The sequence below is a fragment of the Asterias amurensis genome, chromosome 12 (genome assembly GCF_032118995.1).
Source record: "Asterias amurensis chromosome 12, ASM3211899v1".
In the NCBI taxonomy this organism is placed as follows: Eukaryota; Metazoa; Echinodermata; class Asteroidea; order Forcipulatida; family Asteriidae; genus Asterias; species Asterias amurensis.
Window position 1 is genome coordinate 9660171 of NC_092659.1, and position 26862 is coordinate 9687032.

Consider the following 26862-nt stretch of genomic DNA (forward strand, 5'->3'; position numbering starts at 1 on the left):
AGCCTGGCCCTCTTTTCCAAGTAATGAAAATCATGCAGTCATGATTGGTACACGTGGGGTCTAGGTCAAAGATTGATCCATCAAGACTAACCTATTCATCATAAATTTGAAGTATTTTCCCCTTAATAACTAATGAAAAGATGCTCTGTTTTTTTTATATAAGTTAATTTAGTAGAACAAGATTTCAAAAAGAGAATTTCATATTCGGTTTATTAAACATTTGAAACACACATTTCAGAAATGTATTGTTTAGGGCTATCATCGCATACATAGCTTATTTAAATAGTTTGTTGCTAACATTGGATGATGTATAGTACCTAGACTTCATGTTTAAATTCATCATGCATGTAGTAAGGGGGACGTCTCCCTGGATAACATGTTTATTTTACATGTGCTCCACTCCAGATCCTGCATTCATTTCTTATCATGCATGGTTTACAAAAAGCAAAATCTTGTACAAGGGTGGGTTTTCTTTTTCTTTTGAACAATTCTTTGTCGGAAAAGTCTCTCAAATTTGTTTTCATGATTGGTTTTGGATGGGGAACATTTGGGCATGCGGAAAAACAAGCAGAAGTAGTACATGTTTAGATTCAAGGTATTTTGGGTTTGTTATTCCATTTGACTGGATAAACTAAATTCACGATTGTGTCGTTCTAAGTATAAAAATATGTAAGTCAGATTTTAAGCCCCAATCGGTGCATTTATACCTGACAGTGAGAATGTTATCCTTGATTTTATTGGACCAGAGAGGTGTCAAACTCTGTCTATAAGCTGAAGCCAATACAAAAAGCTTTGCTTCTGACCTTGTAAAAAAGGGCAACATCAAAGGTTGGTAAAGGATTGATAAAAAAATGCTGCTTGCTGTTTTTGATTTAGTTTCACCTCACTTGAGCTCATGCATGCTTTTCTTTTTTTCTCTCCTTTCTCTTGTGTCTCTTTCCCTCTCCCCCTGTGCCCGTCTTTTGTCTGTGTGTTCCCCCACAGGACTGGAAACAAATAAAACTCTAGCTCCTGGCTGGCCAAGTCCAAGGACAGTAGAAACGAACACCCGCTGCCGTTGCCTTCAACAACCTACCGCTCTCTCTAAGCACTCCACCCACACACTGCACACTACAACCCTGGTTTGCCTGCCTGCCTGCCTGCCTGCCTACCAACGCTACCAACCGCTACCAGTTTCTTTACCCAATCGGCCCGCGCTCATGGACTAAATAATTTGGGTTTTTATAGCATTAGCATCGCCAGTATTTTTTGCCTGTCTATGTTGTTGACGTCACCATTACCATCGCTGTGGACGACCCTGCTTCATGAAGTTCCCACCGCCACCTGAGATTTGTCAATCAATGGCCTCTGAACTTTGAAGTTTTTTTTTAGTATTTGGCAACCCCAAGCAAAACTCACTGTTCTTGCCGTGTGTTGTTTTTTCCCTCCAATATTTCTTATACCCCCTATGCGTGGTCAGCTTGCCAGCCGGTTAAATTACATGCTGCCTTAGACTTGCCTGGTGTGACACAGGGAGCACTCATGCACAGTGTGTACTACTTGCTACTGTTGTGTACCGGTGTGCACTGCATTGTTGCCAGACAGAAATCACTCATTCACTGAACTTCACTCGGAATCCCGGCCACAAGAAGAAGGAAGCCTTGGGTTGACCTGTGACCCCAGTGTACAGAAAAAGCACTACCCCATAACCAAGCCAGCCATCAATAACAACAATAAATCCCCCTTCTAGAACCCCCCTTGCCACCCCCCCCCCCCTTGTGGAAAACACCACGTGAATTGTGAGTACGTGCCAGCGAACCTAGTGCTTGAGACTCCCTCACTATTGAGCTGATCCAGCCAACTTGGACTGTGGCGGTTGTTGCCGCTTCATTATGGCTGTAGTCAGAGACACACAGTGGCTTATGCTTGAGGCCTGTCGTGAGTTCCAGCGTGGTGCATGCAAGAGATCAGACACCGAGTGCAAGTACGCGCACCCGGCCAAGTCAGTCGTGGTGGAGAACGGACGGGTCACAGCTTGCTTTGATTCCCTCAAGGTAGGTCCGCATTTTTGTTTCCAATTTCTTGAGTTCATTGTTTGTTATTTTGCCAAGCCAACAACTTGTTGTTTCTCCCCGCCCCCCAGCTCACCTGCTTAAGTAGTTAATGAAAGAAGAAGTTTTGCTCCATGTTGACCATCAACAATGTCTCACATTCAATGTTCATCGCAGATTTCTTGAATGTAATCTTTTTCAAAATGCATGACAACACTTGCCCCTGAAACTGAAACAACGTTTTTTTCTGAATGTTGTTTTTTTCCTGCTTGATATTTGCATTTTGGATTAGAGAGTTTTCAAGATACAGTTTGATAACCTTTAACCTCTTACCTCTGAGAATTCCTGATGCCGATGAAGTAACAATATCTTTGGAATGTTTTCTGCTTTCATCAACTTATTCCCACCATCAATCTACGGGTTTTCAGTTTGTTTGTTTGCTTTTTTCCTCGGGCGGTTTTTGTAAAGATTTGGATTGTGTCGCAATAAGAGATTGTGATTCACATAAATTTTATATATTAATATTTGTGATTTTTTTTGTTTTAATAATTTTGTTATTACAACATTTGTTTTCTGAAACTTTAACATTAAAAGCAATTAACCATTCAGGATCATTCACATTAACATACTATTAGCTAGATGTATTTGATCCACAGGTATTTTTTATACTTATCATGGGCTTATGATAAATATTCACACAACAGCAATTTAACTGGGGTCCTTTGCTTAATTTTAGCATAGATGTAAAATATAGCAAGGTTTGCTTAGCTTTTGCAAAAGAACTTGGACGGTAGACAAATTGCCGCCTTTCACGCGAGGTACATTTTGTAAAATTGTGCAACCATGCTACAATTTAGCAAGGGACCCTTGCTAAATTGTGTTTGTGTGAAAGGGGCTTTACTTTATCAGACATAATGACAGAAGTATGACATGTGACATCTTCTGGTCTGAGCCGTCATGGCTGATCTCTAGAAATAGGTTGAATATTCTGGTGAAAAAATGTCCAATCATGGTGACTAGAAAAATTGTAAACATTGTTATGATAACTCGTGGGTTGTGGTAATAAACTGTATCCAATGACTGGCCATTTTGTCTTCTTTCTCTTCAAATCAATGAAACCAAACTTGGGTTTTTTTTTGTTTTTTTTCTCCTGGTAATTGAGAATCACTTTTGATGATTAATGAATAATATGATGATGGTTGCAGCATGGGTACTGTCCAAATGAGACATCTGCTTAGTCAATAAAAACAACATCTGTGGATGTGTTTTCTGTACTTTCATCAAATCTTCACTTTTTGTAGGTCAGTGTTCCCGAACCCTGGACAAGTTCTTGGTCAAAATTATGACATTTTGTTTAAATGTTGATAGCAATCATCTGGGCCAGTGCCCCCTTTTGAATATGTGCTCAAGTGTTGATGTTAAACCATGCAACTGTGCCGTGGCTACTAGATTGTACATGTACTTCAAACCTCTGAAAGCAAACAGTTACCTGGGACCGGGGACCAACTCTACAAGACATTGGTCTGTTAACCCGTTTCTTTAGAAAACAAAGTTGGAATTTACTCCGTTAATCAATGGCCCATTCTTCAGCAGCTCTTTGAACTAATGTAAAATCAAAGTGATAGGTGGATGTCTTTGTTTACAGGGATTCGGGGAAGTACTGATTATACACAGTACTTAAAACACAAAGTGTCCTGGCAAAAAGGGGGAAAAAATACATAGTTACCTGCTAATATTATAACGTGCATTGTCGGAACGTTCCACTTTTACTTTTACTTTATGCACCAAGTTTGTTTGGTGTCTTCTACACAAGTTGCAATGGATGGGAATCTTTCATTTCAGATATATTAATTTCATGTCATTATCAATCAAAACATAGTGGTGTAATATTGCTCAGAAAACATATAATAACTTGTTCAAATGAAAACTTGAATGTCTGATCTCTGCAAAGTAAAATAGTTAAAGGTCAAGCATGTATTGGTGCTGTACATGATAGCACTGATTACACAACCATTCTGGGATTTACCTGTGCACAGGTGCGCAGATTTTCCACGCTTTATGATTTCTCCGCGCTAAGTTGCATACAGCCAAACATAAACGAAACATGTGAAGTCGTCGCACATGGCTAGCCATACTTTCATAGACATTTTTTTACAACTTTTTTTGTCCCGGTCTCTTTTTTAAATTGTGAAGTTAGGCAGTTTATTCAGATTTTTGAGTGACCTATTTATTTATCCAGTTTGGGCTTTGTACGGGCAGTTGGGATATGAGAGAGGGGCTGATACCTTTAAGTTTTTAATAGAAAGCTGTGAAATAATTGTGTTTTTCATCATTCTGATACTTCCTTCATTATTGGCACTTAAGGGCCTACCTAAAGTGCTACATGGTTATCACAATTGACTGCTCACAGAGAAACCTCAGTTTTGCAAAGACCGCATATATATGTATGTTCCAAGGCAATTTTCAATAGACCGACCCAGTAAGCTCCACCCCATTGCATATTGACCAATCACAACGCAACGAAGGTCCGACATGTGTGCGCGTATGCTTAGCATGGCACGCGCAGTAGAGTTGTCCAGAAAGGCATTGGAGAGGCTCACGTGTTCTTGCTCATACGTGTGTCTTGGGCGGATCCTAATGGATCGGTCTATTGCTACCTTACGTTAGTGCTGTAATTTCTGCTATTGGACACAATGCACACAACAAACATTGATGTCAATATCACATTCATCAGACCCACTGTAAAGCACAACTGGTAATTTTCAGCTTGTTTGGGTAAGAAATGTTGAGGAAAATGAATAGTTTAGTTGTTTTTAGTAAGCTAAATTCTTATGTGACATTTTGGTTGCAGAAATAGGTTGTTTGGGGGACATTCTCTGCATGTAGGGCGTGGAAGTTTCCCATTATCTGCCATTTTTAGAGCCACACACGCAAGCACAAAACTCATGGACATTCCAAATGCTGAAAAGCTCATAATAAAGTTCACACAAACTTCTTTTTCCTGCTTTTAAATCCTTGTTTTTTTCTTATGCTCGTTTTAGCGGATAACTCGGCAGTAACAAATTATTTCATTGGCTGTTTAATTTATTTATGTTTAATTCTTATTACTGCACAGGAGACCAATGGCAAGTGTTCTTATTCAAACCGCCTTTGGCAGCTGCCCAGTGCATGATGAAGTTTTCTAAGCCTCTTTGGGCCTTTTACCTGAGCGAAAAGGATTTTGGGCCCCTCCAATTTATAAATTGTTTTGAACGATTGTTCTCAGCATAGAGTAACCAGCATGTTTGAATAATTGGAAGGCTTTCTCCCATTACCTTCGTAGATCAGAAGATGGAGACAAATATTTTTGTTGTCAATAGTCAAACAACGAACATAGAAAATGAAGAAATATATGTCTTGTTTATCATAGAAATCAGTTAGGGAATATGTGGGTTTCTTTGTAAAGTTTTCGTTAGTTTTTTAGACACAGTTTTGGGTAAGTTTTTAGCCACAGTAATGAATCAGAATATATCAGAATATACTCACCCAGATTTGTAAAAAATTCTTCATGAATTTGAAACAAATTTATCCCAGCACACAAACATTATTTTCATGGTATACAAACAAATGTGTGAATTCTTGCAAGGTTCACTGCTAAAAGTAAATCTAAAAGACAAAAAGAAGTTTACCGCAAACTACACAATGCCTTTTTTCCTTTTTCATTGTGCTTGTTTTTATACGGCCCCCACATGCAGGAATTTCAACGGCAAATCTTGTTATTCCTGCTTTGTACGCTTCAGGGTAACCAAGACGTCAGATACGAACCCTAAGCTGTTCTATTGAGAAGAACAGAGTTTGAATATTGATGCACCAGTGAAATGCTATTTGACAGGTTTTTGAATCTCGGGTCAGCTTATCGCCAAGAGTGTTCCCTCTTAAACCGAGGGACTGGCAAACGATGAAAGAACTTTCATAAAGAGAAACTGAACGAGTGAGAATTTGATTTCAGAAAAAAAAAAGTACAAAAAACCTGTTAGACCTATCCTGTTTCTGTTAGAGAAAACCCCACGGCCGTGCTGTCCAAGTCTTGGCCCAGACACAAATAAAAGATATACCCTGTTAATTGTCCCAGAGGAGTGCCAGGCCGTTTCAAAAGAAGCAACAACGTTCCTTTGTAGTTCCTGTGAAAAAGCAAAGGATTTCTTTCTTTCTTTCTCCGTCTGTGGCTGGTCTGTGACTGCCTTTTGTCCCAGTCTGTGATGTTATATTGCCGCAAGTTGAAGTAAAAGCCCTTCCCACGTGTTTGTGCCTTAGTTGCTTGTGAATGCTCAAGGGCATGGATCTGTTGGTGAGGGTCGTAATGATTATCCTTTTGGAGAACATTTCTGTACTGTGAGAACTGTTTTGGTCATGGTGGCAATATTATGTTTCAAATACTGAAGATTGTCAAATCCATTTTAGAAGCTTGGAAGACTAAATTGAGAGAAGCAGACAATGTTTCTTGATTGTGGGGAGGCCAGTGCACAAGTGAATTGATTGTCGGTGAGTAGAAAGCAAGACAGAACAGATGAATTGCAAAATCATGGATAGGCTGATCAGTTGATTGAGAAACATTGATGTTTGAAATCAACTTTCATCTGATAAAACACACTGTAGTTATGTTGTGATGATGGCTCAGTTGACACAATTAGGACTTTTACTTTGGACCTGCTACATTCCTGAGAGTTTATTGGTAGTTAAAGGAAAATTACAGAATTGGTTTTTGCTAATAAAGAAAAGTTGCTGGCAGTGTAACCACTTTATGTAATCCACCATATACATAAACTGACACACCTGTAGAAGTTTGAGATCAATCGGCCATCTGGGTCACGAGAAAATAGTGAAAAACCTAATTACACTTTTTTTTATGACATTGATGCAAACCCAAAAATTAATAAAACTCTCACTGAGCAATAAACTCCAAATGTGAAATTAGATTATTTGTTTCTCATCAAATATGACATTTCAGACAGAAATATTTCAAGGGTTATTTTCTACTGTCATCATCAATAGACCACGTAAGTTTGATGTAAATCTGTGATCTTCACGATTTTGTGTCTAACCATTTCTGTTGATCCTTTAAAGGCACTGGTGTATCTCAACATATGCATAAAAATAACAAACCTGTGAAAATTTGAGCTCAATTGGTCGTCGTGAAGTTGCAAGAGAATAATGGAAGAGCAACACCCTTGTCGAACAAGTTGTGCGCTTTTAGATGATTGAATTCGAAACCTCAACTAAGTTCTCAAACTCAACTCAAATATTTTAGTGAGAAATTACTACTTTCTAAAAAACACTGTTACCTCAGAGGGAGCCGTTTCTCACAATGTTTTATACCATCAACAGCTCTGCATTACTCATTACCAAGTAAGTTTTTATTCTAAACTTTATTATGAGTAATTACCAACAGTGCCTTTAAGTATTCCTTTCCCAAGAGAGTTTGTTATAAAATAGTTTTAAACATATTTTCAACAGGATGCAATATAGAAATGATTTATAATCTATTGGCAAAAAGCTTTCAAGTTCTTTCCACTGTAGATGGTAGTGAGACTTCCACCTATGTCGTTTCAGACTGGTTTTAATAACAATAAAAATACAACCAAATATGTTTTTTGTTTGGGTGGAGACAGTTAGGGACCATGTAAACATCTACTCCAGGAACTTATCTCTGTTGGATGTCAGTGACCTTTTTCATATTAACCTCGACCTTGTCATCTTTGGATATGACCCCTGGAGGTCAGAGGTCAGTAAAGCTGTACATATTTAGTAAGGTGCACAGCTGGTTGACAGGTAATTGGTGTATTAGGTACTGCAGAATAAAATCGCTTTACCAGATCCTTAATTCTCATTTGACATTGACAATCTTTCATTATGTATGTCGTGTCCCCCCCCCCCCTCACTTTGCTTTGCTCGTTTGTTCGAGCCATATTATTATCTGTCTGTACACATGCTATTATCATCCATCTTTCCTTTTTTTTCTGTCCGAATTTCCAGAAAATTTCTAGCATCGTGATATATACTACATGTATTTAAGGCGCCTTTTCAAGTTGCCAAGAACACTATTTTGATTTGCTCATGTGCTATATGTATTTGAGGCAGTGTTTTATAATTAGGAACTATTTATGTAGGTGTGAGTTTTTTTCTTGAAGGAATTCCCCAGATCTTGATCAGTATTCCTTCAAAACTTACAGGTTTTGTATTGTTAAAGACACTGGACGCTATTGGTAGTTGTCAAAGGCCAGTCTTCTCGTTTGGTGTATCTAGATATTAATGGAAGAAAAAAACACCCTTGTCACCCGAAGTTGTGTGCTTTTAGATGCTTGATTTTGAGACCTCAAATTCTAAATCTGAGGTCTCAAAATCGAAGTTGTGGAACACAAATTTTTTCTCGAAAACTACATTACTTCAGAGGGAGCCGTTTCTCACAATGTTTTGTACTATCAACCTCTCCCCATTACTCGTTACCAAGTAAGGTTTTATGCTAATAATTATTGTGACTAATTACCAATAGTGTCCACTGCCTTTAAAGCCATTATACACTTTCGGTAAACAGTATTGTCCAAGTCCCACACTTCGTGTATCACAACTTATATATAAATTAACAAACCTGTGAAATTTAGGCTCAAACGGTCATCGGATTCGGGAGAAAATAACGGGAAAACCCACTCTTTTTTGTGCGCGTTTCGCCGTGTCATAACATGTGTTTCAAATAAATCCGGAATTCTCGCATTCGAGAATTGATATTGTTTTAATGTTTTCTCAAAAAGTAAAGCATTTCATGGAACAATATTTCAAGAGAAGTCTTTCACCATTACCTTCTGTAAACCCTGTAAATTATTTGTAAATCTGTGAACTTTTTCTTTTTTTTCTGTACCGAAAGTGTATAATGGCTTTAAATCACACATCAATCAGACTCGGGCTTCTATGAACCAGTTTATGATGTTATGATAATCCCAAATGTTGTAGGGCATTGTTGTTTGGTTCAGACCAAATATGGGCCAATGGAACATTTGGCATCGTTCCAAACAATGAATCAGCCCAGTTTAGCAATCGTTCCACTGTTGGGTAAAGTCTGTATCAATATTGCCCAGCGTGGAATCATTCAACGCCCGACATCCTGAAGAAATACTCCCATGAGTTGTGTTCTAAACCCTCCTCTTAATAGTAGGTGGCAATGAATGTTGGGAGAGAGAAATCTTCAAATAGGGAAGACATCTTTTCAAACGTTAGTGTAGAAAAATCGAAATGTCTTCAAATCAAATCATAAAATCCCTGATTTTTCAAATAAAAACCCTTAATATAGCACACCAACAGAATTCCAAATATAACGTCCCTGCTTTTCAACAACAAAATAGCACACCAGCAGAATAAGTTATCAACTATCTTCTAGTTGAGGCTTGTAGCTGGTTAAACTATTGTAGAGTAAATATGACTGCAATCAAGGAATTATACAGAGAAAGTGGTTATGTTATTGAAGGGTTTTCTTAAAAATAAAAATAAAAATTGATTTGAAAAACTTTAACACCAACACTTTTCCTGAGGGGCACATTTTTTATGAGACATAATAGGTACATTATACCTTAAAGTAAACACATGCAACATAATAATGACCCTAACTAATTCTAAATAACTAGGTAGTCTTAAATTGTGACAAGAACACATTTCCCACATTTCAATAGTTGTCAGACTACAGTGACTTTCTATTTTGTAGAACTATTATTAGCTTAGAAAATGATGTACGCAATAACATTCAATCTTGCCTGAAGTGGCTTTTCTTGCTGTACATCTACACTCATTAATGTAACTGATGTGTTTTACATACCTATATGCATTACCAATAACAATTTCTGGAATCTGTAGTCCATTACATGTGTGTACGCCGGAATTTAAGGTTTGTTCAAAAATAGGACCAGGCCTCAAAAGATCAAGTAGTGTTTTTCTTGGAATGCAGGCGGGACCATGTGACGTATTGGAAGTGTTGATATGCCCACATACATCAAAAACAGTCCTCTGTAGTCACGAGGATTGTTAAAGCAGTTAAAGGAACACGTTGCCTTGGATCGGTCGAGTTGGTCTTTGAAAAGTGTTTGTAACCGCTTGTTATAAAATGCACATGGTTAGAAAGATGTTGTAAAAGTAGAATATAATGATCCACACAAACATGCCTCCAAATTGCGTATTTTTCCTATCACTTCGTCGACTAATACGGTCGGCCATTTATGGGAGGCAAAATTTGTATTTTTAGTAAACACAGAAAGGTGACAGAAAGTTTATTGTTTATTTTGGAGAAATCTGCCAAGCTGCTATTGGGGAGAACATTCACAAAAAGCAATACAAATTCTTCCTACAGAGTTAAACAGGTGAAATGTAAAACAAATGTCTGTTACTTATAACCCTGGACACCTACATTTTGTAAATGTCAAAAACCAGTATTCTCACTTGGTGTATCTCAACATTTGCATAACATAACTTGTCACACAAGTTGTGTGCTTTCAGATGCCTTGAATTTGAGACCCCCGAATTCAATACAGTTGTTTTAGTGACAAGTTACCTCTTTCACAAAAACTACAATACTTCAGAGAGAGCTTCAGAAGTTTTTATGCTAACAATTATTTTGAGTTATTACCAATAGTGTACAGTGCTTTTAATGTAGATCAAAATCAGAGCTGACTAAAATAACTCTTGAGTTCAGATAATAAACTCTGTTGTGTATAAAATTTTGTTTTCAAGTCAAAGTGTTAAGCAATACAAAAGCAGTGTAAATGCAAACAATATAAGGATAGGCTAAGCCTTGTCAGACCAGATTCATTGGGAAGATATTTATAGTACTTGGGGGGCCCCCTAGACTGCCTTGTGGTTGTCTGGTTAAGTGGAAGAAAGTTATTCCATGTCTGAAAATTTTCAAAAGGTCAAAGCCCCTCAGTCAAGAGATTGAAAATTGTTTTACAGCAATCCTTGTTCGTTTGATGCTATTGAACAGCCGTTTCCAAACTTTTAGGCTGGCAATTCAGAGTGAAATTTCAGGTGTTCGACTGTGACCGCTGGATCCTACGATCGACACCTATTCCTGATTGAACTCCCTACTGTAGAGGTAATATCATGAAAAGAGGCTAATCTTACTATTTCTTGAGGCATTTTGTTTTTATTATAAATATCTGAAATGATTGAACTGGAAAATTTAAGGAACAATACAATTTTTGTTGATAATAGTTCTTGCTGAATTTTACTGCTTTAGAAAAAGTTTGGTGACAACTAAATTGTTCGGGACCAAAAGTGAGTCTCAAAAGATCTTTTTTTTTTTTTTTTTTTTTAAATGTGACTGTTTGAGTGATACTGAAAGTGCTAAAAGTAACTGTGACCTAAATTTTGTAGACACAATAACCCAAATGTTTCTATTAAATAAGGTGAAAAGGGAAGATTTACAATTTGCACAAAACAATTATTTTACTGCCCGACTGTAACACTATAGCCTATATTCACAGACATAAAACCATGCATGGAACTTGGCTAAAAAATACAAGTAATTTGGAAAAGGGAAATACTTCAAACTTTCAAAGGTCAAAATGGAAAGTTGTTTTTTTGCGCTAATGTCTTTGACATTTGAACAATGTCCAGACATAGAATGAAGCTTGCAGTGAAATATAAACCAAGCAGTGACTTGGACAGAGATTCAGCAAAAGATCAAGTGGAAACAGAGTAGCAAGATGCAGGGTACTGCTTAAGGGGTTTTATTCTCCTTTCGACTTATGACAGTTTTTTAAAACGATTGCCACACTCACACAAGCTTTTATACGCCTGCAACCGTAGACCTCCTATTGTCCCTCTTTTGTTTATACTTTTTTGCTACAGCTCCCATTGGTTTTGTACCTGTTTTCCAACTGTGGACTTTTCCCGATTCGTGGACCCAATCGTCCTATTTGTTTATAGGTCCCGGTTTCAACGAGTATTGGAACTATACTCACTTTGAATACATTAGAACTATGTTCTAACCATCTTGTTTGAACACTTCCAATCGAATAAACGTTGGCGGGGAAAATTGTCAGGATTGAAAAATGAGTGTGTGTCTATTGCATCAGCATAAAAAGATCTATACTTCAAAATAAGAGGGAACGATCTTGTCTTATAAGTCTTGTGTATCACACTCTTAAAAAATAACACAGGTCAATAGTTCCAGGGGTGGCTGTTCACAAAGAGTTAAGACAAGTATTATCTCGAGTTAGGACAAGTTACTCGCCTTGCGTTTTGAATATCTTCTAGGACTGGTCCTAAGTTAGGACCAGTCCTAAATCTTCGTGAAATCGACACCAGGTCCCAGTGAACCTGACCCATGTCAGCTTGATCCAGAATCTGTTTCAATTTTACCCAGGAACAGGTCAATGTGATGCAGAATCAAAACTTAAGTTTTATTTTCAACTGTTTCCTGGTCAGCCTGACCTGAATTTGGTCAGACCCCACCGGATCTGGATCAAATTTTAAAGCACCACAACATGTACCACTAGCAGATCATTGCATAAACCATTAAATGACCAATGAAGGCCGTTGGTATCTACTGCAGTATAAATACCACCGAGAGACAAGTTCACAGAGACCTTGTTGAAATGTCAAACTATTGTCATCATGTTGCCATGGTTGTTTGCAACATTTTTGCAACCATGGCAGCTGTAAACAGTCAATAAATTAATAGGGGGTACATCATCTGTCTTGAACTCTGCTCTGGAAGGGCAAAGGCAAATGACACTTTTATGAGAAAAGTGTAAATTTCTATTCTAACAGTACAGTACAGATGGTGCAAGGGACACCCATAACATTTATCACTGGTTCCTAGGGTTAACTTGAAGCTAGTAATACAGGTTCTTATATCTATAATTTAGTCCACCACTACTTGTGCTTGCCTTCTTGTGCATGTTACTTTGAAGGGGCACGTTGCCTTGGAGCAGACGAGTTTGTCTATAAAAAAGCGTTTGTAACCGTTTGTTATAAAATGCATATATGGTTGGAAAGATGTAAAAGTAGAATATAATGATCCACACAAGTGTAACGACCGTGTTAGTCGACGAAGTAAAAGGAAAACCGTGCTATTTGAAGGCATGTTTGTGTGGATCATTGTATTCTACTTTTACAACATCTATCTGCCCATATGCATTTTATAACAAACGGTTACAAACACTTTTCGAAGACCAACTCGACCGATCCAAGGCAACGTGTTCCTTTAAAAGCCCCAGTTGGAATTCATATTGCCCTACTTACATAATACAAAGTGTTGACCATGGACCTTCAATTATAGTTAATCATTGAGGTTGTGTTTACACGCTGTCTACAAATGACTCCACATCACTTCTGAATGGTTCAACCACTGAGGATGGCACCAGTTAAAAGTCTTGTATCTATCAAATCGCCCCTCCCTCTCCCCGCCCCTCAGCAAACAGTTCCCTTGTCAAAGGAGACAGTGCTTAAAGACACTGGACACCTTTGGTAATTGTCAAAGACCAGTCTTATCACTTGGTGTATCTCAACATATGCATAAAGTAACAAACCTGTGAAAATTTGAACTCGATTGGCCTTTGAAGTTGCAAGATAATAATGGAAGAATCCCATTCTGAAGTCTCGAAATCCAATTCAAATATTTTAGTGGAAAATTACTTCTTTCTCGAAAACTACAATACTTCAGAGGGAGCCGTTTCTCACATTGTGTTGAAGTATCAACAGCTCTCCTTTGCTTTTTACCAAGTCAGTTTTAAATGCCAACAATTATTTTGAGTAATTACCAGTGGTGTCCAGTGCCTTTAATCTAGACACTTGATGATTGCTGTGCCATGATTGGGTATGCCAAGAACAAAGCACCGTGTATCACTGGCCCATTGTCACAACCATGTTTACCTTGGATTGTTAATTTAGTCTGTGGTGATTGGCAGCAGAGTAGAGAAGGAGGTTGGGTGGATTGATAACTAACCTTGATTAACCAGGGATAATTTGTCTTGATATGCATGAGGGAGACAGACAGCACTCATAGCCACTGATTCTTCACCACGGATACCCTGACCCAGTTGTGTTCACAAACAAACATCAAACTTGAATTTCTATGAATTTTGTATTTTCTATTTAGTGATGGCCTTATTGTGTATTTCTATATTGGTGTTTGGAGTCGCCACCTCTCAGCATTGGTGGGTGAGACAGCCCCAACTGATAACAAAGAGACTTCATGTATATGTTAGTCTTCACCATCCATCAAAAGGGTTGGGAGAATAGAAAATAGGACTCTGCCTTTTTTTTTATGGGAAGAGTTGTGTGAAAGAATACAGGGACGTGTGATAGGTCTGCGTGTGTGTGTGTCACAGGCAGACCAAACTGCGAGACCTAGTGGGTGGTTTTGTTTGGTATTGTTGTCGGCAAGTCCAGACGTGGAGTCTACAGTGAACAGGGGTTTCATGCGTGTTCAGAGAGCCGGTCGCTCGTTAACTCTTCACACAGCGGACTGTTTGGTTGTACAGTAGCGCATGGTGGCAGCTCCACATCATAGCAACTCAAGAGTACACTGCCTTTTTTTAGGATCCCTTCTTTGCTTACTGGAAAAGAACAAATCCCAATGTGGACAGCTAGACTCCACTAAAGAACTATTGGTTTGAAATTTAAAAACAAACAAAGTTATAAAACTCATCATGTATTCCATGCCTTCGGACTATACTCATCATCATCCTCCGCCACCACTCATGCAGGATATGAATGAGCCGCCAATTTGTTACTCAGATCAGGTGAGTGTCTCTCTCAGATCACGAGAGTTTTTCTGTTTTTAGTGATGATCAAACATGGAATAGTTTCAGAGATTTTGGCTCACTTGGAAGAAAGTATAAATAAATAGTCAACTTGCGGGTACAAACATGTGTATTGTGTGAGTATTGGCTCTGAGAAGAGCGGGTAGGGACAGTTTCGAACAGTATACTCTGCTTGTCTTCAGGAGAATCTTTTGCTCATGTTTGGAAAATTGCATTGAGTTTTCTGATTACTTGTGTTTGGTGAAAAATCGGGAGACGGCACCAAGAAATGTGACAAGGAAACTCTGCCAAAGAGGTTACTCAGGTTTCTGATCCTTGTCGTGTCCGTTTAGAGTATGAATCCAGTTATCTTATTTCCAATGATGTTAAATGTTTGACCTAATGTTCGTGAATCACAAACACTTTTTGAACAAACCAGCAGCCAATTTTACGAAACGCTAGGATTAATCCTATCTCGAGTTGGGACCGGTAACCCGTCCAAAGTTATAATAGGATCAATGCGTCCTAGTGCTATGGAGATGGAACTAAATTTGAACCTAATTTAGGAAGATTTTTCGTAACTTTTTTCTAATATTCACTACTACCTCATGGCGACTGGGGGAAAAAAAGGGAAAAGAAAAAAAAGGGTGCAAACCAAAGGTCTTTGGAATTCTACAGACTGGGATGCTCCACCAGGAATGTTGTGTACTAAGTATGTGGGAGGATGCTAAATACAGGGACAAAGGAAAGAACAATAGATGTCTCCACAGAGATGCAAAAATAGATTGTGTCCTTTGATGTGTGAGAATCTCGCACACTTTTTTTAACCAGTCAATAGTTTTGTCTCCTGTCTGTGAAAATGGCACCATTTTCTCTTGGTTTGCTTAAAATGAAAATGAAATTGTTGGGTTGTGTTAGTTGTTTCCCCCTGTTTTGGGAAGAGGGCAACCTATAACTATTACTTACAAAATAAAGGATGTAGTTGAACTAAAACACAAAATACTGTATAATTCCTTATGGTGACCCTGTTCTAATGCGCTTCTCTCCACATTTTTTTAATTATAAACTAACTGACTCTCCAATAACAGCCAGTTTTTTTTAACAATCAAATCAGTTTTGTTAATCTTCACGATACACAAATACACATCAATCAATCAAATCCAGCTTTAAAAGTCTAGGGATTTGTCTCCCCTGATGTAAATGTCTTTTTTTCCCCTTTTTTTTCTGGATGGTGTATTTGATCCCATTACCTTTTCCCATGAGTGAACAGTCTCTTTAGGAGATAAGTCAACAGTTGGACTTGAATTGACATTTTATGCACACCATTGAATAGAAAGTGTATCTATTATTGAAATCATTGTTAATCCGTTGGAAGAAGGTGCCAACTTGACTGGAGTGAGCGAAAACTCATTGTTGGAATTTGTTCACGTTCCACATCACACGCTTTACCCAAAAATTTCTATGGAATGTTGCCGTGTTGTATGTTAAGCTGTAAGAGGTATAGAAATTCAGCATAGGACTTTTTCATTTTAAAATAGACTTGATGGGGTAAACGCTCTTATACCCAAATATATGATGTACATCACTAGCTTTGTAGAGATATTTGTGTGTACAACTGGAGGCAAGGTCACTATAGTCTGACCTTGATTATATTTTGCATTCTCCCAATATAGCTTTTTTAATTTAGCTACGTGTGTATTACATGGGGTAATATTTAAATTGCGGTTGCCATAGTGTATCATAATACCAAAATAGTTGTCCATTGTGCAGCCAAAGTGTCTGGCTCCCTGGCCAATCAAAACAGAATTGAATGGAAGTCACAATTGCCTTGAATGGAACCTGTCTATTCCATTTTGTTGTTTTCGACAGCTCTGTCCTTCACTATTGTACAAAATATATAGAACATGAGAAAATGGTAAAAGTGGACTACCTTGAATAACAATACCTATTGTGCCCTTTTGGGGGCTGTTTATCCACTGACCATGCCAGCAGGTTGCATTGTACATATTGTATTAACTGGTATTCTAGCACATACTCGGTTGTTTGCAAGATTCAAAGAACTTTCCTCTGAACTATAGCAATGTTTCACTAAATTTTTGTTGGACACAAAATATTGGACGACGAGAGAATAATATTACTACTGTTTGCGTTATAAGTGTTGTAGGCCTATTATAACACTGTTACTTAAAATACATATGATTTTATTTATACGTTTCTTTCATTTGGAAGTAGAAATCAGTTGAAGTGGAACATTCTGGTTTTCATTTTTAAAGGAAGGTGCTGAAAGATTGCCCAAATGCTTTGTAGTGACAGGTTTTTTGTTTGTTTTTCTGTATGTGACGTGTGGGATTGCAGTCGCCTCCATGCCCTGTACTTTGTGAATATTTTTTCAGATTACACTTTTCTCCTTACATTACAAGTAAAGAAAATGCTGTCGCAAATTAACCTCTTAGTCCAGCGGCTCGACAAGGAGAAAGAATTAAGCTTTAACACTACATACACGCAGGGGGTTTGAAATTCACCCTGAAGGCTTGGTAACAAGTTCCTACACTCCTTGTGCCCCAGACAAATCAAATCAAATTCACATTTCATTCACAAACATCACTGGCGTTTGTTATTGCAGAGAGCGCTGAGCTCTTGCCTATACCCCTGTATGGTTACCAAGTACTTTGGCCCATAACCACTGTCATCTGTGTCAGTATCAGACGACTCTCACCTCCCCCCCCCCCCCCTCGTCATCCTTATTTGACAGAGAGTTTATTAGTATGGATCTGGGTCAGCACGGCCTCCTGATGAATGGTCTATTCCGCCCACTGATTGTCAACTGATTAGATCGGGGCCATAAGATAGCCGGTCTGTAGTTAGAGCTCCAGCATCTCTCTTCCAACGAATAGAGGAGAGAAAAAAGAACATTGTGTTTGGTGTCATTCTGCGTGGAGGTCATTATGCACATAATGTGGACAACTGGTTTTATCTGACTGCGGCGTACATTTTTTAAGCGGCAACTTGGATTCACGTACATTGTGTTGTAAAAAACATCTGGTAAGTTAAGGGTCTGCTATTTACGCGGATGTTGTTTATGCAGTTATAATTTGAGTCTGGCAGACTGTGTGTGCTGCCACCATGGTGTGGACCAGTGATGATGAAAATCAACACGGACAGCTCTGCTTGTGCGCTGGGAATAAGCACAATTTAAAGCACTTAAAAAGCACCGTTACAAATGCAAATCAGAAACCACTTTACCATTTTATCTTTTATAATGAGGAAATAACATCTGTCTTTGCATGTTTCATAATATTTACAAGATCATTTGTCAAAGGGGCGATTGTATTTAATTGTATTAGCTTGTGTGTTTTTTAACGAAAATGACACCCCAACTCTTCGAGTTGCAAATGTTTCTTGAAGAATCTGTTAAATATTGTTCTAAATGAAAACAATTTAAATTAATGAGTTCCTGTTTTTAATTTTGTCAGTGCATTCCTTCTTCTAAACAAATAATGTATTCATAGAAAATGTTTGCATTGCAACAACAGGTTATAAAAGAGTCAAAACTTAGCCCTCATATTTTTTAGGTGGCTGTTTTCCTCATGAATGGTTAACAGATATTTCCATTCCATTCAGTATACAATGGCTTTTTAGAACATTATTTTTGAAATGTTTTTATAACGTATGCTTGGTGGCTAATTGCTTGTCAAAATAGGAAATATACATGACTGAATTTCAAACAGCTCAAAAACCTTGTACAACATGCTTCAAAGCGAACTTGGGAGTCCACGGCAGCCATTTTCAACATAGACAAACAAAGACGAAGCCAAATTAAAGGCATTCCATCACGTACTATCTACAGCAAGACATACCCAGATCCCTTAACAAAATAAAAAATATCACACAAAAAACCTCCATCTGTATGTTGTTGTTTGGCTTCATTCTTGTTTCCCCCTCGCTTCTCCCTTCGTAGGGATTCAAGGCATAAATGTACATCTGCCCCAGCTGTGATAAGTTAGTTCCAGGGTATACATGTGTAATTGCCAGGAACATTTTGAGCTTCATAGCTTTACAAGTGAGCCACTTACATGCCGCAGCATTGACATTTGACCCACGCTTCTAGCAGTGTGAAACTCTGCATCGAGTTGTTTGCCGGTTGTTGACACAACAGTTTAGGAGCAGTACGTGTCTGCTTACATGATGCACTTTTTTGCAGTTTTATTCTGAATGGAAAACATCATTTCATATTTCACCATGATTGAATCTTGTTTTTCTGGTTGTCTAAAGAGAAAAAGGATGGGTTATGGACGTTGTGTGCACTTAAGGATGACATTGCCTTTGATTAAGGAAGGAAAAACCTCAAAAAAGTTTGATACCAAACTCTTTTTTGAAATCCTTAAAGTCTCAGCGTTGTGGATTTGAGATAATATTTCAACTAACTGATGATCCGACATTATTAACACTATTTTGTCCAAATAAAGCCATCCGCAATTTCAATAACCTGTACAAATTTTGGTCTTTTATACAGTTCATTTATTCAAATCTTACTCAGCATATTTGAATTGCTGTATCGTATTATAAAAGCCATGAGAACGATGACTGACAAGAAAATATATAAAGCATATGAAAAACATTTTAATGGCAGCTCTGTGGAGCAGATTCCAAAAGACTATAAAACATTGCTCTGTTGAATAAAGCCCGGTTCATACTTCCTGCGAATGCAAATGCGATACAAATGTTGACGTCACAAATTCGCAACGAATTCACAGCAGTTGACAGAGTTCTAATGTCAAATTTGCATCGCATTTGCATTCGCATTTTACAAAATATACCTCATGTGAAAGGACAACCATGCTAAAATTAAGCATGGAACCCCAGTTAAATTGCTCTCGTGTGAATAGCACCTTAGATTGAAGCTACTCTTCTGAAATCCCAATGTGCCTTTAACTATACAAAGATGGGGCAGGACAGTTATGTATGGTTGGGCTGATTAGTCTATTAATATGTCATGTAATTCCCTAGACTAATGCAGCCAGACATAGGTGGCAAATTAATAACAGATGCGTAACCAACTTAAAGATGAGAGGTTGGTAGGTCTTAAAGGGTTGCCATTTATTTCATGTTTTGGGTGAGTATTTTGTATCAAGTTAAGTCTCATTAAATTTAATTACAAAACTAATTGTTAATCAAGTTGAAAACACAAGAAATAGCTGTTGTAGACTGCTTTATCAGACCCAAATCACTTGTGAAGCTGTGCCCGGCCACATTTGAGTTGAAATTTAAGCACAGTCCTGAAACTTCTCAATTTCCAAATGAACCACATGTTTTCTCAGCAATATTTAAAATTAAAACAACAAAGATTGATTGTATGCAATTGACAATTGAAGATAGAAACGTAGGCTTTCTTGAAAACAAAAACAAATGTAATATCCTGTTTGATGTGTTTCTTATTGGAATGAATGTATATTTTGTTAGCGGCATCACCTTCCCTTCAAATATCCTTAGCCGTGCATTAACTGCAGTTTGTTCAAGTGATATGATTCATAACACAAAAATGTACTTGATATTCTGGAAGTTTGGCTTTGGGGAAAAAGTGTCCTGCCCCAAGTACTGTATTTACTGAGATAATTTACTTTGTCCTTTTATGTATTTGTACCATGTAGTGTTTTTTTATTTGCAAACTTCTGTTGAAAAGTACATAAATGGAATCGCATGTTGACCAAATAGTTTCCTCAGCGATAACAGAGATAAGGTTTTTGTTGTTTTTTTTTTTTTACCTTTTGTAAAGTGGAATGTCTGATAGTCTATACACTATATCAACGTTGTTTCAGACATTATATTGTACTATGATGTGGGAATGTTCTTTTTGGTTTATTTTATGCAATCACAGTACAGGTGATATGAGCGGCTTTGCTTCTTTCTGTGGGATACTTTCTGTCAAATCTCTATGAATGGTTGGGTTTTAAGAGTTGTATACCTTTGAAAGTTTGTTTTTTGTACATGCAATGAAAATGCAGACATTTTAAAATACTTGTTATTATTCAACTAATGGTTACTGACAAGTATTACTAATTGTACTATAATTTTAACATTTTTAAGCTCTTCAAGGTTTGTAAAGTAATTGTTTGTTTTCAATTGTTTGAGTGTTTGGGGTGTTGGTTTGTTTGTCGTTTTTGTTCTTATTTCGACTGTTGTTTTAATTCATAAATACATGCTGATTCATAGCATCCATTTTGGAAAGCAATGTATCTTCTCTGGCTTTATGACTTGAGCAACACATTGTAAGTAAAACTAAAGTGTATATTTCGTGGACATTCTGTGTGGGCGCTGGCATCAACATTTGTTTAATACAGGGTGTGTTCTCAAAATTGGACAGTGCATGTCTAAGACTACATACAGCATCTTACATCTTATAAACATCATTCATAGTTATCTGAGGTTCTTGTACACATACAATATAATATAATATCAGTCTTATATAGCGCACGTATCTCAAGGTACTCAAGGCGCTGAGTATATTCAAACTTTCAGAAAGATAAGGTAATTGCAGTGATGAATTTTGAGGCCCAATTATTTAGCACCTTATAAGGGTTTACAGGGTGCTACGGCGCATATAGCAGCCACAGCCAGGAACACCGGGGCGAACCCCTTCTCTTTTCGAAAAGTGCACTGGGTTCTTTTACATGCGTTACATAACACATGGGACCAACGCCTGGAATTACATGCAGGCCATGGCCTCCATTGCCCCTGGTGTTGGCCTTGGTGCCCCTTCATAGACTTAAAGATTTTCCAAGGGAAATGCCCTTTGCAAAATGAAAAAGGCCTTGCCCTTTCAAAGGTGAAATTCCAGGCCTTTACAAACAGAGATCACATCTCCATGCCCCTTTGCAAGTCTTTCAGGCCCTCCAGTGGGGTTCAAGACAATATTGCTGCGTAGTGACGTCTTCATTGACTCTATTGAGAGCACAAACCGGAGACTGAAAAAGTGTCCTACTGAAATCACCGTCAACAATATTCATGAGACAAAAGATTTCTCCTTTGAGCTTGTAAGTTTTGGTTCATGATGGAGGAAACAAATGACGTCTTCATCAAATACGTCCAATATGGAGTGGTCAAAACAGAAATCCTTTCACAATGGTCCACAATCTGTTTTGGGTTTTTTCTCCCCCGAATGGGGGATACAGGACTAGCTTTAATTTAAATTGACGTCATCAACACTTCTTAGTGCATACTGCTCAAAACAGCACTCAGTCAGGTTTCTTGTTGTTTGTCTGTTATGCGTGGAGCGTTAGTTTCAAGGGAAATCATTCTGAGCTTTTGTCCAAACCAGGAGTCCAGTTTGTGGAAAATAGTTATAAAGGGTTTAGGCACACCTGAAATGGCTTACTGTCATGTTTTATGTGGTCTTTGTGGGGTCCGTCTTTTTCACTGTTATTCTTCAGGAGTTACAAGACAAGAGGTTACCATTACAAGAGGTAAACTAGTACTTCTTTTTAAAGGAACACGTTGCCTTGGATCGGTCGAGTTGGTCTTTGAAAAGCGTTTGTAACCGTTTTTTATAAAATGCATATGGGTAGAAAGATGTTGTAAAAGTAGAATACAATGATTCACACAAACATGCCTCGAAATTGCGTGGTTTTCCTTTTACCTCGTCGACTAACACGTCGGCCATTTATGGGGGTCAAAATTTTGACTCCCATAAATGGCCGACCATGTTAGTTCGCACAGTAGAAGGAAAACCACGCAATTTCGAGGCAAACTTGTGTGGATCATTGTATTCTACTTTTAAAACATCTTTCCAACCATATGCATTTTATAAAAAACGGTTACAAACGCTTTTGTTTTGACCAACTCGTCCGATCCAAGGCAACGTGTTCCTTTAAATAAGAAGCCATCCCTCCCTCTGGCTTTACCCTAAAAGACTTACATATTCTCATTTTCAACTTGTTTAAAGAGGATAAAAATCATTTGCCCTCTGCCCCCTGCCTGGGCGCTAGAGACCTTCTCCGAAGGTGTTCGGCACTATATAAATACAGTTGTTATTGTTGTCACCTCTGTCTTGCTTTGTAATTTGTTTTCCTGTCTTCCCTTTTCAGAGTTAGACTTATCTGTTATATGTTTGTTATTTCTTTAAGAATAACAGCACAATTTATGTTTAAAACAACAGACCATAATAAGATACAAAATGAGATCGGTAAACAAACGCAGAACCCAAACAAACATACAAACAAACTAACAAACAAACAATCTAATGCAAAAGCAACAAGATGCCCCTTGAGGAACGAGCTAAACCATGATGATAAAAGAATAAGTAATTATAAATAAATAAAAATTTCTTCTTTTTCTTCAGGGAAAATAATATCCCAAAAAACCCAGACCAGAACCTTGTTTATTTGACTGCCTTAATTCTAATGAGATACAAGGCCTTTAGTTGTAGCCATCTCACTGTGCCATCACAGGGAGAGGCCTGACAGCTTCTAAGTACACCAACACCACCAATAGATAACCTGCATATATCGTAAAGCTGAGGTGTTGATTTGCGCAACCGGATCTCGGACCTCCCACCTCTCTCCTGACAGCTTCTACGTCTTGTCCACTCTCCCAGGTCGCTTTAAATATTGTTTCATAACAGTTGTCATAGAAACAGCAGGGGTTCTCCTTGACTCTTTGGGGCATGGGTCGAGCAGCGTTTACAGCACCCAGGTGAGCCCCTGTTTACACCAATCAATGGCTTTGCATGTGATCAACACTCGGCACGGCCTTCTGAAATTGTTTTGTTTTCAAAAGTTGTGTAGAGACCAGTAGTTACCCATTCATAAAGCACATATTAGACTGGTGTCTCCAGCTGTTCCTCCATGGTTGGATCGGGTACTGTGTTAGAGAGAGGGGGAAACTGGAGCAAGGATTTAGGTCATTCTTACAGGGGGGTACTTCTGCTCTTCTCTCAAAGTGAACTTTGTTGAAGGAAATAGTTTGTAACAGTCTGGTGATTGGTCTGTGGCTAGCTAACTCGCAAGCAATGGTTGACGATACTCACTGGATGTCATTCAGTTCATAGGATTCAGAGCGATTGAATTATTTTGAAAATATATATTTGGTTTGCGGTAATACCATGTGTGTACCTACTTGCCAGTTAGAGTTTGTTCTTAGAGACCGTCTTTCTTTATTCTACCACTGGGGAGTAGATTGTTCGGGAGACTTCTCATTTCTGAAAAGAACTGTCCTGCTTTTAACTATTACCCGGGCAGATTTAGAAAATAGGCTGGGACTACTACTTTAGCTTATATAGAATCGTGATTAACTGCACTACCGCGGAGTCAGTTCTTAAATTGGTCTCAGCTTGCTAGCTTGCTCTAGTCATCGTCAGTCTCGTTGTATTAGAGTTTAGGTTAGATATTTTCCAACCTGCACAAACAAAATATTGTGTCGTGAGTGGCTGAATTGATGTTTTCGTTTATTCAGGAATTGAAACCTGTCTTTACAGTGAAAGAAATTTGTTTTAGCTTTGATAATCAATAAAGATTGGCATTTTGTTTGATTCCTTTTTTCTTAATTCTGAACCTATTTGCATTAAAGGCAGTGGACACTATTGGTAATTGTCAAAGACAAGTCTTCTCACTTGGTGTATCTCAACATATGCATAAAATAACAAACCTGTGAAAATTTGAGCTCAATTGGTCGTCGAAGTTGCGAGATAATAATGAAAGAAAAAACACCCTTGTCACACAAAGTTGTGTGCTTTCAGATACTTGATTTCAAGACCTCAACTTCTAAACTTGAGGTCTTGAAACCAAATTCGTGGAAAATTACTTCTTTCTCGAAAACTACTCCACTTCAGAGGGAGCTGTTTCTCACAATGTTTTATACTACCAACCTCTCCCCATTACTCGTTACCAAGTAAGGTTTTATGCTAATAATTATTTTGAGTAATTACCAATAGTGTCCACTGCCTTTAACGTATGAAATATCACATGAAAAATACCAAACTAGAAGGTTTTATTTCTGATTGTGGGTTTGAATTAAACATTGGGAAACGGTCAGATAAAGCTAACTAACAGTTCCAAGAATATTATCTTCATTGCTTTTGTTTGTTTTATCACTGATTTATTTCAACATCTCTTTCCCCACTTTCCAAACGAATGACATCAATCCATTATGCATGAGTAACTCTCTAATGTGTAATTCTTTATTTCACAAAATTGGTTATATAATTTTGTTATTTATGAATTTCCTGTGTTGACAACTGTTTATTTTAAATGTCAGATTAAGCTTCCTAATTACAAACATAACTCTTCAGTACGTGAGCAGAACAAACACAATATAATTTGGCGTCAGGAATATTTGGGTAAATGACTGTATAATAAATGAGAGCAATATTCTGGATGAGTGGCTATCAATATTTCATATACTTGTCTAAATTGGCTTGGATGTCACAAAGAGACATGATAATGGTATAATTTCTCATGGGTTGCACGAGCGCAGTTTGGATATTCAGTTATTGGGAGAGATTTATGGGGGCATTGTGGAAACGCCTCTTGGTTGTTGTGCTTGTTGTGACTTTACTGACCAAGGCGTCAACAGGGCTTCCAATTACTGGGTTCTGCAGACGAGTGATTTTAGTATCGGACCAGTGAACTTGTGATAAGCTTGGGCATTTTTATTATTTTGGGATCCACGGTCGCCGAATTACCGTGATATTTGGAACTGGAAACTTTTTGGATGGGGCACAAATACGTCTTGTAGTCTTGTGTGTTTTCCCTATGTCACCAGTTGTCTTTAGAAGAAAGTTTGACTCATTCTGCTACATGTTTTGTAATAGGCACTGTTTGTGAACTTGTTAAAAGCAAATTGTTTTATACTTGTCTCCCTAAACACAAAGTGATCCAAGAATTAAGTTTACCTTCGAAGTCTGTAGACCTATTGAACTGTAATATGATGACCTAGTGTTGAACTTTGACAAGCAGTTGCTGTGTCCATCTCAGGGAGGAATGTTTATGATAGAGGATATGAGATGGTTGACACTAGCATCTTATAGGGAATGTTTCATCAACACTTCAGCCTTATTTTAATATACTCTTAATAATATTCTCTTAATACCCTGTCTTGGATTAGGGGAGGATATATTTCAAGATGAGGCAGAGATGTATCTTGAGTCCATCTACCCTTTAGCTGCTGTATGAGCAATCTCCCTGATGGGACTAATATTTGCACAGCACAAGAACTCCAGGGTGGTGAAATGTTACCATCTAGAGGGATGCATAATGTTCTTGAGTTTCATAGTACATGAGAAAAAAAGCCTGGTTCATAAATGCGAATGCGAAGCGAGTTCGGTGAGAATTTGATATCACAACTCTGTTTTCACTGCGAATTCCCAAGTAAGTTGAGCACACCTCAACTGTTGCAAACTATTTGTTGTGAACTTGTGTCGTCAACACTCGATTCGCATTCGCATTCACAGGAAGTATGAACCGGGCTTCCCTCAAGACACAACTTTTCAAGGAGATGATGTCTGGGGAATAATATTAAAATTCACCGTTTTGCCAACCAGTTATGTATAAGAAATGTTTTAAGTGGTGTTCAAGACACAAGACTCAATGTCAAAAACATGTAATTTGCTTATAGAAATGGGGGAATTTACGTCATCTTTTGGTATCCCTTGGAAATACCTTTCTTAAGTGCGCATTAAATGGAAGTAAAAGTAGCATGGATATGTCAGGCAAGGTTTTCTAGCCCTTATTGTATCAAATTACGATTAGAGGTTATATACATGGCTCTGAGACTTTCCTGTATGCTATGATGGCATCCATTGCAGTTTTCTTTATATTCCATTCAACAAAATCCCCATAAAATTGTCAATTTCAATGGCAGTACCAATGAATTTCTAGCCACTGGTAAAAATTTCATAGAGGTTTTGAGCAAGCACTAATTCTTACGAAATATATCATGGAGGCAAAATTTGGCTGAGAGTCAGTCACAAACAATGCTTTGAATGGCAAGTTGGCCGGTAAGTTAACTTTGCTAAGCGAACGATTTGTGCTTACCACATTTCTGTGCTAAACATCCATGTGAAATCCTGCCCA

At 37.9% G+C, this 26862-nt stretch overlaps 1 protein-coding gene across 16 annotated transcripts in view; it reads left to right on the forward strand.

The window, feature by feature from the left end:
* LOC139944753 (muscleblind-like protein 1) overlaps positions 1-26862 on the forward strand; it is a 247418-nt gene that overhangs the window by 141122 nt on the left and 79434 nt on the right. For 13 of the 16 annotated variants that reach the window (XM_071941828.1, XM_071941839.1, XM_071941838.1 and 10 more), the window contains one exon: positions 985-2033. The exons of 2 other annotated variants lie outside the window; for them this stretch is intronic. In XM_071941828.1, the coding sequence (XP_071797929.1) occupies positions 1872-2033 (162 nt within the window). In that variant the 5' untranslated portion in view covers positions 985-1871. Of the gene's footprint in view, positions 1-984; positions 2034-14457; positions 14798-26862 lie in introns of those variants that run through there. One more of the 16 variants, XM_071941835.1, reaches the window with a different exon arrangement.